The sequence below is a fragment of the Athalia rosae genome, chromosome 2 (genome assembly GCF_917208135.1).
Source record: "Athalia rosae chromosome 2, iyAthRosa1.1, whole genome shotgun sequence".
NCBI lineage: Eukaryota > Metazoa > Arthropoda > Insecta > Hymenoptera > Athaliidae > Athalia > Athalia rosae.
This window is the reverse complement of record NC_064027.1, coordinates 14,829,897-14,842,787: the sequence shown is the minus strand read 5'-3', so window position 1 is coordinate 14,842,787 and position 12,891 is coordinate 14,829,897. Positions and strand designations below refer to the sequence as shown.

The 12,891-nt window shown below is 34.0% G+C and overlaps 2 protein-coding genes across 5 annotated transcripts; both read right to left on the bottom strand.

The window, feature by feature from the left end:
• Positions 1-180: 180 nt before the first annotated feature.
• Positions 181-2,890, bottom strand: LOC105684773 (carbonic anhydrase 2-like). 2 transcript variants are annotated; one of them, XM_012398400.3, is made up of 8 exons: positions 2,408-2,890; positions 1,748-1,829; positions 1,638-1,676; positions 1,373-1,540; positions 1,127-1,283; positions 887-992; positions 596-823; positions 181-509 (listed from the first exon to the last, which is right to left on the bottom strand). In XM_012398400.3, exons 2-8 carry the CDS (start codon positions 1,785-1,787, stop codon positions 336-338), a joined length of 912 nt encoding a protein of 303 aa, XP_012253823.2. In that variant the 5' UTR covers positions 1,788-1,829; positions 2,408-2,890; the 3' UTR covers positions 181-335. The 2 variants fall into 2 exon arrangements, with proteins under 2 accessions (XP_012253823.2, XP_012253824.2); XM_012398401.2 differs by lacking the exon at positions 2,408-2,890 and adding an exon at positions 2,188-2,329.
• A 1,609-nt stretch (positions 2,891-4,499) lies between these two features.
• Positions 4,500-12,746, bottom strand: LOC105684848 (serine/threonine-protein kinase 11-interacting protein). 3 transcript variants are annotated; one of them, XM_048650620.1, is made up of 19 exons: positions 12,599-12,746; positions 11,860-12,484; positions 11,468-11,764; positions 11,108-11,301; positions 10,489-10,813; positions 9,981-10,400; positions 9,749-9,827; positions 9,486-9,660; positions 9,253-9,385; positions 8,940-9,131; positions 8,493-8,576; positions 7,642-7,777; positions 7,278-7,402; positions 7,039-7,206; positions 6,682-6,872; positions 6,505-6,602; positions 6,147-6,349; positions 5,736-6,040; positions 4,500-5,552 (listed from the first exon to the last, which is right to left on the bottom strand). In XM_048650620.1, exons 2-19 carry the CDS (start codon positions 12,323-12,325, stop codon positions 5,358-5,360), a joined length of 3,786 nt encoding a protein of 1,261 aa, XP_048506577.1. In that variant the 5' UTR covers positions 12,326-12,484; positions 12,599-12,746; the 3' UTR covers positions 4,500-5,357. The 3 variants fall into 3 exon arrangements, with proteins under 3 accessions (XP_048506577.1, XP_048506576.1, XP_012253946.2); XM_048650619.1 differs by having other exon boundaries at positions 11,860-12,487; positions 12,599-12,741; XM_012398523.3 differs by lacking the exon at positions 8,493-8,576 and having other exon boundaries at positions 11,860-12,724.
• Between the last annotated feature and the right edge of the window lie 145 nt (positions 12,747-12,891).

The following is a 12,891-nucleotide window of genomic DNA, read 5'->3' as shown; positions in this document are numbered from 1 at the left end:
GTAACAAAAATATCCGATTTGTAACAGCTATGACAGAGAGCTTACTGATCAACTGAAAATAAGTAATAATATATCGTTACGAGTGTAGGATCAACGGTATTATTTATAAATGAACACCTATTTTACCGACAGTAACCAGCATTGATGGCTAGAGAATACTTCATGGAGGGAGAACTTGAATCTGAGAATTGCTTTTTATTAACTTATCAAAGACAATATAATCTATCATAAAATTCATTCACATTTAATATCGATCTAGTAGATAACCTGCTACTATGCTTATTTCATAACTATGTCTGAAAATTTGCCGATTTGATGTCCTTCAGTCCACGTGCCTACCGCCAGATCCATTCTAATTGCTCAATATCTAAGTTGATCGCATCCTCATAATTCATATGCCTTGAATCCAGTCTTCTTACATATACTTTTCTATTTCTGATATCTTGAAGCCGTCTATAGTTGTCTGCTAATACATCCTCCCCATTTGAAAGCATTCTGAATTTACTCATCTGAAAAGTTGTACATTCACCTCAAATCACCTAATTTTTTTTAAATAAAATTTCATTAATCAAAATGTTTTGGAATTCTGTAATACTTGTCTGAAAGAAATTTGCACAGGAGTGGGGAAAATAATCCAGACGACAGCCTCGTTGCAGGGGGGAGTAGTAAGTGAACCTTTATAAGTGTAAAATATATCAGTATCCTCTGGGATCACAGAAGCCAGAGTGAATGATGCGTTCATTCGTACAACAGAATTGACCCATTGAACATTCGGTAACGTTCTCAATATGGGATCAAACTTTTCATTGTCTTCCTCTTGCAACTAAAAAATAAATAATATGATCAATGCTTTGAATGGAGACCCACAAGACAAGATGATATATACCTGGAAAAAAATTCCTAAAACAGTAAGACCATCCTTGTATTGTACTGCTTCATCGTATTTAGGGTATTTAACATTTCTAAGTATAATGTGCATCTCCATTGGGTACCTGAAATCAGCAATACACTTTTCCATAATTACTAGCTAATAAGCAAAGAGCAAGTATTGAAAGGAACAATCTTCCTAATGTGTGTTGGCGATAACTTCTGACTAACATAGTATAATTTATACCAATAAGCATACCTAACTCCATTCAGTATATGTTCTGAGCCTCGATTATTCTTCATGCCCCAGTGAAAGTGAAGCCCCTCAAATTCATAGTTCTGGCCTTTGTTTAGTAAGGCACCGAATACATGAGGTAGACGCTCTTCCAAGTGTGCTTTTGGGATTGATAAAGCCACTAGCAGGGTGTAAAAGAAAAAGAATAATTTGTTTTTAGAACAAAAATATTTAACTATAGTGCCACTGATACAATTTTTTAAAACTCACCTGAATGCCCATTGTTAGTAACATTTATCGGACCAGATAATAGATTATGAAAGCTTATCATTTCCAAAGCTGGCAAAGGTAATGGTACTGCTCGAGCTGAAGAAAGAGCTATAGGGGATTGCCATTCTCCAGAACAGTGTTTGTGCTCTTTTGCCCAAGTGTGTTGATCTAGATCAAATAGTCAAGAAATAATTCACTATTTGTCAAAAAATTCTTGGGATTCTATATGGAACAAAGTACTTGACATTGATAATAATGTACGTACGGCGCGGGCTGTAGCCAAAATTTCCATTCACAAACTGCACTGGAAGTATAAAGTAATTGCAACAAATAATTTATACTCTAGAAACAAAGCAACAGTATTCAAGAACTTACAAATTGCAAATAATGCTGCTGTAAGAATCAAATAATGCATGTTGATCCGCTTGAGAGTAACTGTGAAACTAATCTGTTAAATCTAAAGAAATGATTAGTTATTACTTAAAATTCTATATACTTTTTCAAATGTTTAAAAAATAAGAAGTATTGAAAACAAAAACTTTTCTGCGAATATTGTTTGCATAATGATAGAAAAAATGTTGATCAAATAAAATCAAAATATTTCTCAACAACCCTTATCAAATTGAATGTATTCATTGGAAGAAAGTACACTTAAGTGTAAAAATGTGAGAATGTGCTATCGGTCTGGAAAAATTTTGACAAAAACGAACACCAAAATAAAATCATACTTTGCAGTCAACATCTTATAAGACATAAGTTTGAAAATATTTCAATGATCAATGGTGGGTCTCGCAAAAATATTCGTGAGAACTGACCTTATCCTCTCAAAGGTGTACGACTGACTGTGATAGCATTGGTTGATCGAGACCAACCTAAATACATTCTGGCAACACTTTGACACTACCATGCGAGTGAACCGATTGGTCAGTTTTTGTTCTCACTACAAGAGATAAACACATTTAAGTGAGGTGACAAAATTTCTTATTCAAAGCTACACTTATGAATATCGTCAATGGTTGAAGGAAATGAGCTCACACTTCTCGCAGTTAAAAAAATTCATAAAGTCAAATATTGGAACGGGTAACCATGGTAGTAAGACACTAAAGTAAATCAAGAATTGCTCAATGAAAATGAAAACAGGGAAAAGTTACAGATTCAAAAAAGTGATTATCACTAATATCATAGATCTAATATTAGGATTTTTCGAGTCTGATCTAGCAAGATTAGACAAGATCCCTAATATTCACAAATGCTACTGAGTGGATCGATAACTAATGCAAGATTAAATGAGTTATTCCCAGTACCTCAACTAATTTACGAAATACAAGCAACGAAACTGCGTGCAGTTTGATTAGCATAATATCTAGTACAATATTACAATGCAAAGCATCACATCTTATGCAATATGAGTAGTGCAGTATGCACCAAGGTTCTAGCTTTATCATCTGTTAGAACAAATGGAACCTTTATCATAGATGAACCATTGAAATGTGTTACGACATTCATTTAACTTGATAAAATAATCATTAATAGCAAATTTCGAAAAAGAATTTGAAACTTCTAATTTTATCAGACATCGAGATGTCTCACCCATGTCTCAATAAACTCTGGTAAAAATATAGAGCTCGAAAATGAATTTTATGAAATCTACTTGGAAACATGAAAGTATGGAAATCTTCAGACCATAGTCTACAAATTAAGTAAGATTTGTTAAACATTCTTCTTTTTTATCAATTTTCATAGAAAATCGCAGTTTTATTCATGATGATGATGTATCACATGAAAGTGTAAGCGAAGAAAATGGATACATTCAACTCCAATTTTATGAAGAAAATAGAATATGTTCTGTGATATAAATCAACAGCAAAATTGACGACCAATTAATCAAATTAACGATTAATTATGGACCATTCTATCTTACAATAGTAGATCGTTACACCGCAATAAACATTAAGTCTCCTGAACATTTGAATAGTCTTATGTGTTGAGCATACATAATGGAATTCTATCTACAAGCTGAACGGCATAGCAATGAAGCATTCAAAATTACCATATCCCTCAACTGATAATTTAGGCCTTCTTGCTTTAAGATTTCCAGTCATATGCCTCAGATCTGCAGAGAGAAGAAACTATCTCTGCCGAATGGTGCATAGAAAGATCATAAATTCCTCAAACAATAGATTTTTCAAAATGATTATTACAGAGTTTTTCTTGGAAGAAAAATGTATTTGTCTTTTCGATTGATATACTAATGAAGAGGCATCTCATCGCCTCGACATTAAATCACAATGTTAGTCCTAATTGGTTAACATTAAATTTGACCAATGTCCATTTAAGTTCAACAAACCAATTTGATATGCAACTCCTATAACAGCTATCTGAATGGATGGGCGGATATAAGTTAAACAAAAGAAATATCTGCATATAAAACAGACCCATCAGTCTCAAGCTGTCAATGAAAGCACAGGTTTTGAATTGAGAATTTTTGGACAGATATTTTCGCACAGCAGATTTACCAATAATGCATGAAAAGCAAGAGTAAGACTTGCTATTTTGCTATCTAGTTCACCAATATCTCTGAATAGAGTGTTTCTAGTGTCACAGCATCTTTTAGAGTAGGATCAATTTTTGATATATCCATATTTAGGCAAATCATCTCTGAAAAGGACGCGTAGTATGTTTAATTCACTGTGGAGAACGCAATGAATCTCAATTTTTTCTCATTCACCAGACAGTACTTTGATAGGCAAATAGTGATGCTTGAAATCAGTAGATATTTACTAAGTCAGGCTATGCATGAAAAATAGCAATGCCCGGAATTGTTAGTATGCGGAATAGAGGATCTGTATGTAAGAAAATATATTATCGTATCCGAATACATTAGTATAGTCCTACAGTGTCTTGACCATTTAATCATTGAAACACAAAGTCCTACGTCATGTGAACTATTACTACTCTTGACATGAAGTGATGGGCGCCATTTGATTGATACGCAATAACTTACTACATCTTGATAAGTGTCTCGGAATATTTAAGGCATTTCATGAATCTTATAGATTGTATCAATTGAACGGAATTGATCAAATCATCAATTTGGATTTCATCACATCAAAAAGAATTTCAGATATTCATAGAAAAATATTTATTCAACATTATTTTTATACAATTTGTTAGTTTTATAAAATAGTCTAGTTGATTTTATTACAGCACTTGAAAATCATTTAAACTACGAATGGTGATACTTTAGTTTTACACCGAAATAGACCGTATGATTGCGTGTATAAATGTATGTATACTGTCGAACTTTTGATAAAACGTATCATTTCAATTCCAACACTGGTATTTACAGCAACATCTATTTATTATATTACTCAGTGGTGAATATGTGTCATCACAGCCCAACAATAATAATGCCAATAGTTCTTCATTACTGATCAGGCTATATTTAATATTTTTCAGTAGATGTGCGTGAATATATTATATCAATATCAATCGTCATTAAATCAAAAAAATCGTTTTGTGAACTTGTAGGCTTGGTTAATCTTTACCATTCATATGAAATAAATGAATACTCAGTGTTTTCAACACAGTTCTAGATTGCCTCAACTAGATTAAAAAAAAAATATTAATATGCAAAAAGCACAGATAAGATAGGAGATAGGAAATCAGAATTCATATGATATGATTTTCTATCGACTATCAGAATAACAGGTGGACTGTTAACAATAAACACGAACCAACCCAAGCTTTGGCTCGCTATGGTCACAGCTGACAAAAGTCATATTATATTATTGCCATTATGACTAAAACTATGATTTTTTTATTTATCACAAAAAGGTTCAACAAAGTAAAAAATGGTACCGTAATAGGCTAACTACATCATTTGAGTCTACGATGAAATTTAGGTCATAAGAATATATGTTTCTGATTAACTCTGTACAAATAAATAAAATTTTCCGATATGCTATAATATTATCCTACCTTTTCATGTTTTCAAAGTATCTGGAGACGTTCCGGAGGTGATTTGCAGAGGAACGGAAAAAAGTTCCTCCCATGGCGGTTGTATTGAATTTATTACAGTTTCAACGGCCCCTGATGATACAAATTCAAGTGTCCAAATTTCTTCTTTATTTGCTAGTTCATCCAGATAGCTCAACTTCAGCAAACTTCCATTGTGCTCCTAAAAATGAGATATTTCAATTAACGACCAGGTCAGAGAGTATCGAAATGAAATGATGATTAACTAAATCATTGTACATTTTTGAAAAGTTTGATAGTCAAAAAGCAACCAAATAATAGTGGTAAATTTCAGTTTAAATATATATGCATTCACATGAATTACAATCTGATGAAAATTACTGACCACTGAGATTAGGTTGCTCATAGGTTGTTCAGTTTTGATTGCAGGAGTTTCTTGACTTCCAAGTACTAGCCATTGTAAGTTATCTTCGATAACCAATAATGCAGACATTGTTATTATCAATCCAGCAACCTTCGTAACTATAGTTTGATCGTCGTATTTTATTGTACAACAAGAAAACAGAGCAAGTAAACGCACAGCGTCACCATCTTGGTGATTTTCAGAAAAAGTCAAGAGATGATGAAGTCGTGACGTACAATGCTCGGGTACTGAGAATTCTACCTCGCAACTTCCAGGTAATGGTAAATCTGTAACACAAGAAACGCAAGTATATGGATATTACCTCGAAGTTTGGAGATTTTAATATACAAATACCAAAGAAATATGGAAAGTAGATTGAAAGGAGGTTTATACCAGTGAGGTACGATAAGAAATTTGATGTTCTTTGGAAATCTTGGAGAATACAAACAACAGTTGCATTTGACGGTCCCTCTCCGACTTTGCCAGGTTGATACAATTCAACTAGAATGCCTTGTTTAAAAGGCAATGGAGCAAACGTTCGCAATCTATCCATAGTCCAACTACATTCTTTTTGCAGCCATTTTTGGGGATCCTCCCTAACATTTGAAGAATGTTACTTATTCATGATTATAAGAATGTATTTTCATTGTACTCTCATTATCTCAGAATCCTGTTGTTAGTTTATACGTGTTTTGTCTGGGAATTTAAAAATTCCTTGACATTGAATGGAATTATAGAGTTGAAGACATACCCTTCCGATCCAGTAATCCTTAGAATGTAAACTTTAGAAGTGGACAAAATTAAACATCCAGGAAACGTTTCTGCCGAATCTTTCGCTAAAATTTCCGCCTGAAAATTTAAAATAACAAAAAAACACAAATCAGTTCATGTTGGAAGCTTAGGAATTCAGAGATCAAAATACGCTTACCCTAAGCAGAAGGACTAGATCTTCTTTTTCGTGCTCAAAAATATTCAGAATAATGTGGAGTTTCACTCTGTGATCAACACTTCGGTAATCGGTATATGAATATTGAATAGCGCTACCTGAAAATACTGGATCCGTTTCCAATATGGGTGATGATAATTTACTTGTGCCAATTTTTAGGGTTTCCAATAATCCTGCAATGAATCAAATCAAATGATTATGTAATTAAATAATTTAACTAACACAACACTGTTTGAAATATTCTGATGCAAGTGCTCGCTAATTTCCGTATCAAAATCACTAGCAAAATATCTATATCATTCAGAATTTGCTTATAATTATTATTCAAAAGAATATTACCTCCTAGCATTGCACTCAAATTTGTTGAAGATTGGGGTGTTGATTCTCTTTCTTCACGCAGTACCTCTTGTTCAATCTCTCTGTACGTTTTAGTTGATTTTAAATTGGGTTCTATGAGTTTCAAAGCTTTATTTTCATATGCAGTACACACGCTGTCTGTTAAAGAGCCTATAAGGAAGTTCAGGTGCATAAGAATACGTCTGCATAACTAAATTGGAATAAATATTCCCAGACCGTACCAGAAGAACTGCTTTCCGTTAAACCAGCGGGGAGTAGAGATGTGTCTGGAATTGTCAACAAAGACGGAGCAACTGCAACTCGCCTTTCTTCAGATGACCTTTTTCTACTGGGTGTCAAATTTGATCTGCATGCAGAAATGAATTGAATCAGAAAATTATATGCACATCCATTTTCCAAGTTCAAAGTCTATCATATGACGAATCTAAATGGAGTTTTGACCGTTCAGCCAATCAGTTATTTGACTCACAATGAGAATAGTAGATCATGTACTGATTTTTAATCAAAAACCCACAGAACATTACTATCCAGAAGTTTTTATGAAACGACAAGAGTGCAATGCAGTAATTTTTACTCAATACGTACTTTGCATTTTCATCCAACACTTCAATACTGCTCTGACTCGGATTACTCAAGATCTCTATGTCACTTTCATATTTTTTCGTCATGGTTCCGGCAGATGGTGTAGATTCCCTGGATTCATCAAGACTAGTTGCTGAGCCTATTTTAAACAGAATAAGCAGTTGATATTTTCTTGGTCAGTAATTATTGACATGAAGAAAGTTCACTATCGGAGTAACATGACTTTTACTTTCTTTGTTTATACGTTCACAATGTCACGTCAAATTCATCTTGCAGAACTTATTCAGCTCGGTACTTTTTAAATCTATATGCTTCTTTTTGACAAATCTTCAAATTAAGTAAGCATGAAAATTCGAAAATTAGTCTGGTACAAACTACTCAAAGATCCTCTTTTTTTTACTATAAATGAATTACATATCAGGATACTACTGATTCTACTGATCACATCTGTAGAACATACATAGTCCTAATTTGACATCGTTGTAGTGAAGAATATAAAACAATTGATTATCATTATATTAAAACTCGTTGATGTGAGTCTGTGCAGATGCTAAACAAGGTAGTCCTGTTATACGTACTTGTTGAGATACTTTCTGGAACCTACAAAGTTTATTCGAGACCATGCCAACAGTTTACCCATAAAACGTTAATGGTGATGAGAACATGGTAGCAAAGTAAAGTTATTAATGATGTACTTGGGCTATATTGCATTTCGATGAGCCCTCAACACCACTAATATTGTTACAGTTTTTGCTTATAAATAATTGATGACATACACAAATGAATCAACTAGCAAAAGGAAATGAGAGCATTATGATTGTTCGATGATATGAATTATTATGAATAAAGCTTACACTGAACTTGGACTTGGGCTTGGGTGTGAAATTCGAAGTACACCATAGAACTGGTAAGAGTTAGCATATCACTTTCCATTGTACCTGCACCGAGGATGAGTAGATTATATTATGGTGCAAGTCGCGAGCACCATGGAGTATCACTTCAAAAATAACGCTATTCTCAGGGATATAAAATCAAATAATATTTCGTGAAAATGGCTAAATCTGAGCAACTGTTAATAGAAAACAATGACTGATGTGGCAGAATTCTACAACACCTATTATTAATTCAATATATATATACGTATAAATATCGGTGAACAAATTATTTGAACAAAACGTGACTAGTCCTGAATTCTCGTAGAAGTGGTATGAGCACAATGGATACTCAAATAGCAGTCTTTTGTTATTGAAAGAGTTATTACTGTTCTACCAGATGTCAGTTGTAATGAGTTCAAAGCTCACCAATACTAGAATGCGATGCTGAATGTTCTAAATCCTGATCCTTTGGAGCTTTTGTTAATTGATCTTGTGACAATTCATTGCTTTCGTTTCCTTTGATAGCAGCAGTGTCATCAAATATCACAGGGGTCGCCAATTCATCCGTTTGTATGACTAAGGTGCTTTTGCATGTGGGGCACTTTGGTCCTGTAGATTCTGAAAGAATTGTCATGAATATTAGTTTGCCATCGCTTACTGTAATATATTATCCTTGAAAGTATTGTCATTGCTTAGCTAGAACGTTTGTTACGATGAAAAATAAAAGTAGTATACTCACCTGGTACAATAGCTGAAATCAATAATGTATTATCTGAATCCTCTGAAAAGTGTGTGGAGCACTTCATACATTTGAAGACTTTCAATGTAATGGGCTGCGCATTTATTACTTCACCAACTGTGGCCACAAGTTGCTGTAAAATCGAGAAATAAAGCGACATATCAAGAGAAAACTTGTGTAATTAATATGGACACATATACTTTCAAGATATGCAAATTGTGGATAGGTAATACCTTGGCATCGTGAGGCTCCATGAAGTAAGTTCTATTTTGTCGATCTCTTCTAGATGTATCAAAAATAATATCTACACTAGTTGTTTCACCTCTACCCATTACACATGAGAGCACAGTATTGGTAGCCCACCGGCATATCACCCTTCTGGTTATCGAATCTTTTTCCTTTATATTTCTGCAATAAGAGTCCAAACAAATAGAATATATTAAGCATTGACAACAGAAATAGCTACACAAGAGATGAAACATGAAAAAGAACTTACTTTGGAGTGACTATCAAAAACAATTCCTCAGTTTCATCTCTGGTCTTTTTCTTCTGCACTATGTATATATCTCCTTCTTCTAATAATGGAAGTGAAGTGTAATTGATTATTACTAACGCTGTATCAATTTTAATCGTGCCTAACATCTTGGCACTTCACATCATATTATAAGCTCAGGATATGAATTTCATCGCATAGCATTAAAATACGACACAAAAATGAGAAAACCCACCTTCATCAGGATCATATAGACCTTCTGATTGCAACTGGCTATCGGTAGTTACTTCTACAATTTTGCTGACAAGCAAATCAGTCTTATCAGAAATATCTTTTTCCTTTTCATCGGGAATATCTAATGATTCTTTATTTTCCCCAAACTTTCCTATGGATTCGATCTCAACACTAGCGTCTACTGGCAAGGTAGAAGTATCTAACTTGGACGTTGAAGAATCATAAATAGTTGTTACACGCGGTGTATCTATTGGAGTCATAGTGACTGGTGTAGATGATAGTAGAGGACGAGATGTGTTTTGCATTCCCATGATTTCTTGAACAAATGTCGCCGCATGACTATGCAGCCAGTTATCTGCACCAAACTTTTCTCGAAGTGCGACAATTTGCTTTTTTGTTTCCAAATGATCCATAGACGTTTCTATTCAACGAATATAGATTTGTATTTATTTTCTTTCCTATCAAAATTTCTGTATAGGTATACACGTGATTAGGTTGGGATTAATTACCTATGCTCGAAGCGATACTGGAACTCAACGTAATTTCGTCCTTATCGCAATCATCACCCGCTATAACTGCTACTGTTACATTTGTTTTCTTTCGGCCTTTAGAACTGCGTACGCTTTCTGGAGGATCAGAGTATTGGCTTTGTATCATAGACTCAGTAAACATTGTGGTCTCAATGGAAGTTGATGTAAGATCAGATCTTACAGAACTTGTTAAGGACGATAAATCATCACCAGATGAAAAACGTGTTGGTCTAATAGAAAAGAAGCGGTTTTCATTGACCACCTGCCTCTCAACTTTAGAGAGCAAAATGTGATCCAGGACGAACTATAATCAGAATATCTGTTTATTAGCCCAAAAATAGACCGATCAAACAATAAATAGTTATTTTGTATTTAAAATATTCAAAATTATAACAATGCTCATCTAAGTTCGAAAGAAAAAATCTTGATTTGAGAACAAGTGGGCAATAACTTATGAACTGCTCTAATATGATGTTTCGTCTACTCCTATGATCAACTCAGACTCAAGTAGACTCAAGTGTTGGATTTTACTTATTGATTCATAGTAGAATAAAATTTGAAATAATCACAAATAATAATAACAAGCCACACAAAGTACCTTACTGTCTGCTATGCTTGGATGTAAATGTTTTATAGATAAGAGTCTATGTTTTGGATGATATGACAGAGGATTTCCTTCTAAGGATATCCACAGTAGGGCTGACATTGATTCCAAGGGCCATAAAACTGAATGTTCGGTCAAACAATTGTACGATAAATCCAATTCAGACAGGAAATCCAGACCCTGTAATCCTACACAAAAATATGAAATGACATACCATTTTACACATGCATGATATGACTCATGTATCACAAAGTATGAGTTATCTGTTTCAATAATGCTGAGCAGATATGTGTTGGTTTTTAGTTCATCTGAAAATATAAAATTTTAGAATATTTTCAAACAATGTAAACTCACCGCTCAGATTATCAATATAGTTATTTTTCAATATCACCACTTGCAGGGTATGAAAGACAGCCTGACTGAAAGTTGGAACAGTCTCTAGTTTATTATATCCAAGATTGACATTCTTCAAGTTTGGCAAACAGTTGATTTCAGTGGCAGATGATATCAAATTATGGCTCAAGTCTAATGTCTGTAACCATGTTGCTAGTTCTAGAGATTTGTCTAATCTGACTAAAGCGTTGTAAGGTAATGCCAAAGAACGCAACGATCCCCATAGAAAACCAACACCTGCGTCACCACCACAAGCAGCTGCAGACAAAAGAAAATAAAATGGAGTCAAACAAACATTTTTGAACTAGGTAGGGAACCTTTCATGTAAAAAAGAGAATAATTAATTCTGAAACCTAATAGTCTTCCAACGGAGCCAACGCCTCTGCCACCAGAGCAGACTACACTTTCTAATTGTCCTCTAATTCCTTGCAGTCCATGGACAGATTCAATAGAAACCTTTTGCAATTCCAAGTATTTCAAATGCCTAAATTTAGTAATATCGACTAATGTTTTGCGATCCTTCTGCCTATGTGTAATTTTAAGGCTGACGGTCTTCTGCACGAAATCATGAAGAAATTTAAGGTCTCTGAATATGTCACTTGTGGAGCTATTGCATACTTGGAAAGAGATTTCCAAATCTTCATTTTCGTCAACAATTAGGCTGAACGCTTCATTTAAATCATTCAAAAGTGATGTGGTTAAAGATAACTTGCTAGTAGCACTCAGCACTTTGTCACCATTCTGTCGCAATAGTCTTGCAAGTTCTATTATTTCAACCATCCCAGGCATTCCCTGGGTATTGTTTGATGCAGTGGACATTTCTTGAAGTTCTTTATATGAAGCAATATTATAGTTCTCGCCTCTTTTGCATATTAGGTCTTCAAAGGCAGCTCAACTCAACAAAAATGATATCTTCGCTGGTCATAATAGCTTTGTTGAACCGATGAATCATTTAAAAAACTCGCAATCCTGCGGAATCTACTATATCGTCACAACAATAACAAAATTTTTAATTCATTATATAATCTTATAACCTCCAATAACTGATTATTATCAGTCATTGCACATTCATACATTTCAGTCAAAACGCACCGAAGTATTAAATCCTTATGAATTATTTTACGGAATCAATTAGTTCAATAATTATTTAATTGACCAGTGATGCAAGATCAAATCACTCTCATACAATACATTCCTTGTAGCTAATTCCTTGTCACTCTGAAACATCGGACAAGTTGCAAAAAGTAAGAGTCATAAGGTGGTAAGTCGCAAAATAACAGCGCCAGCCGGGCACTTTAGTACCGTCAACGAACTACCGATGACTGAAGTTTAGTACCAATCCTGTACCGATCATCAGTCAACGCTAGTATATATATGTATACATA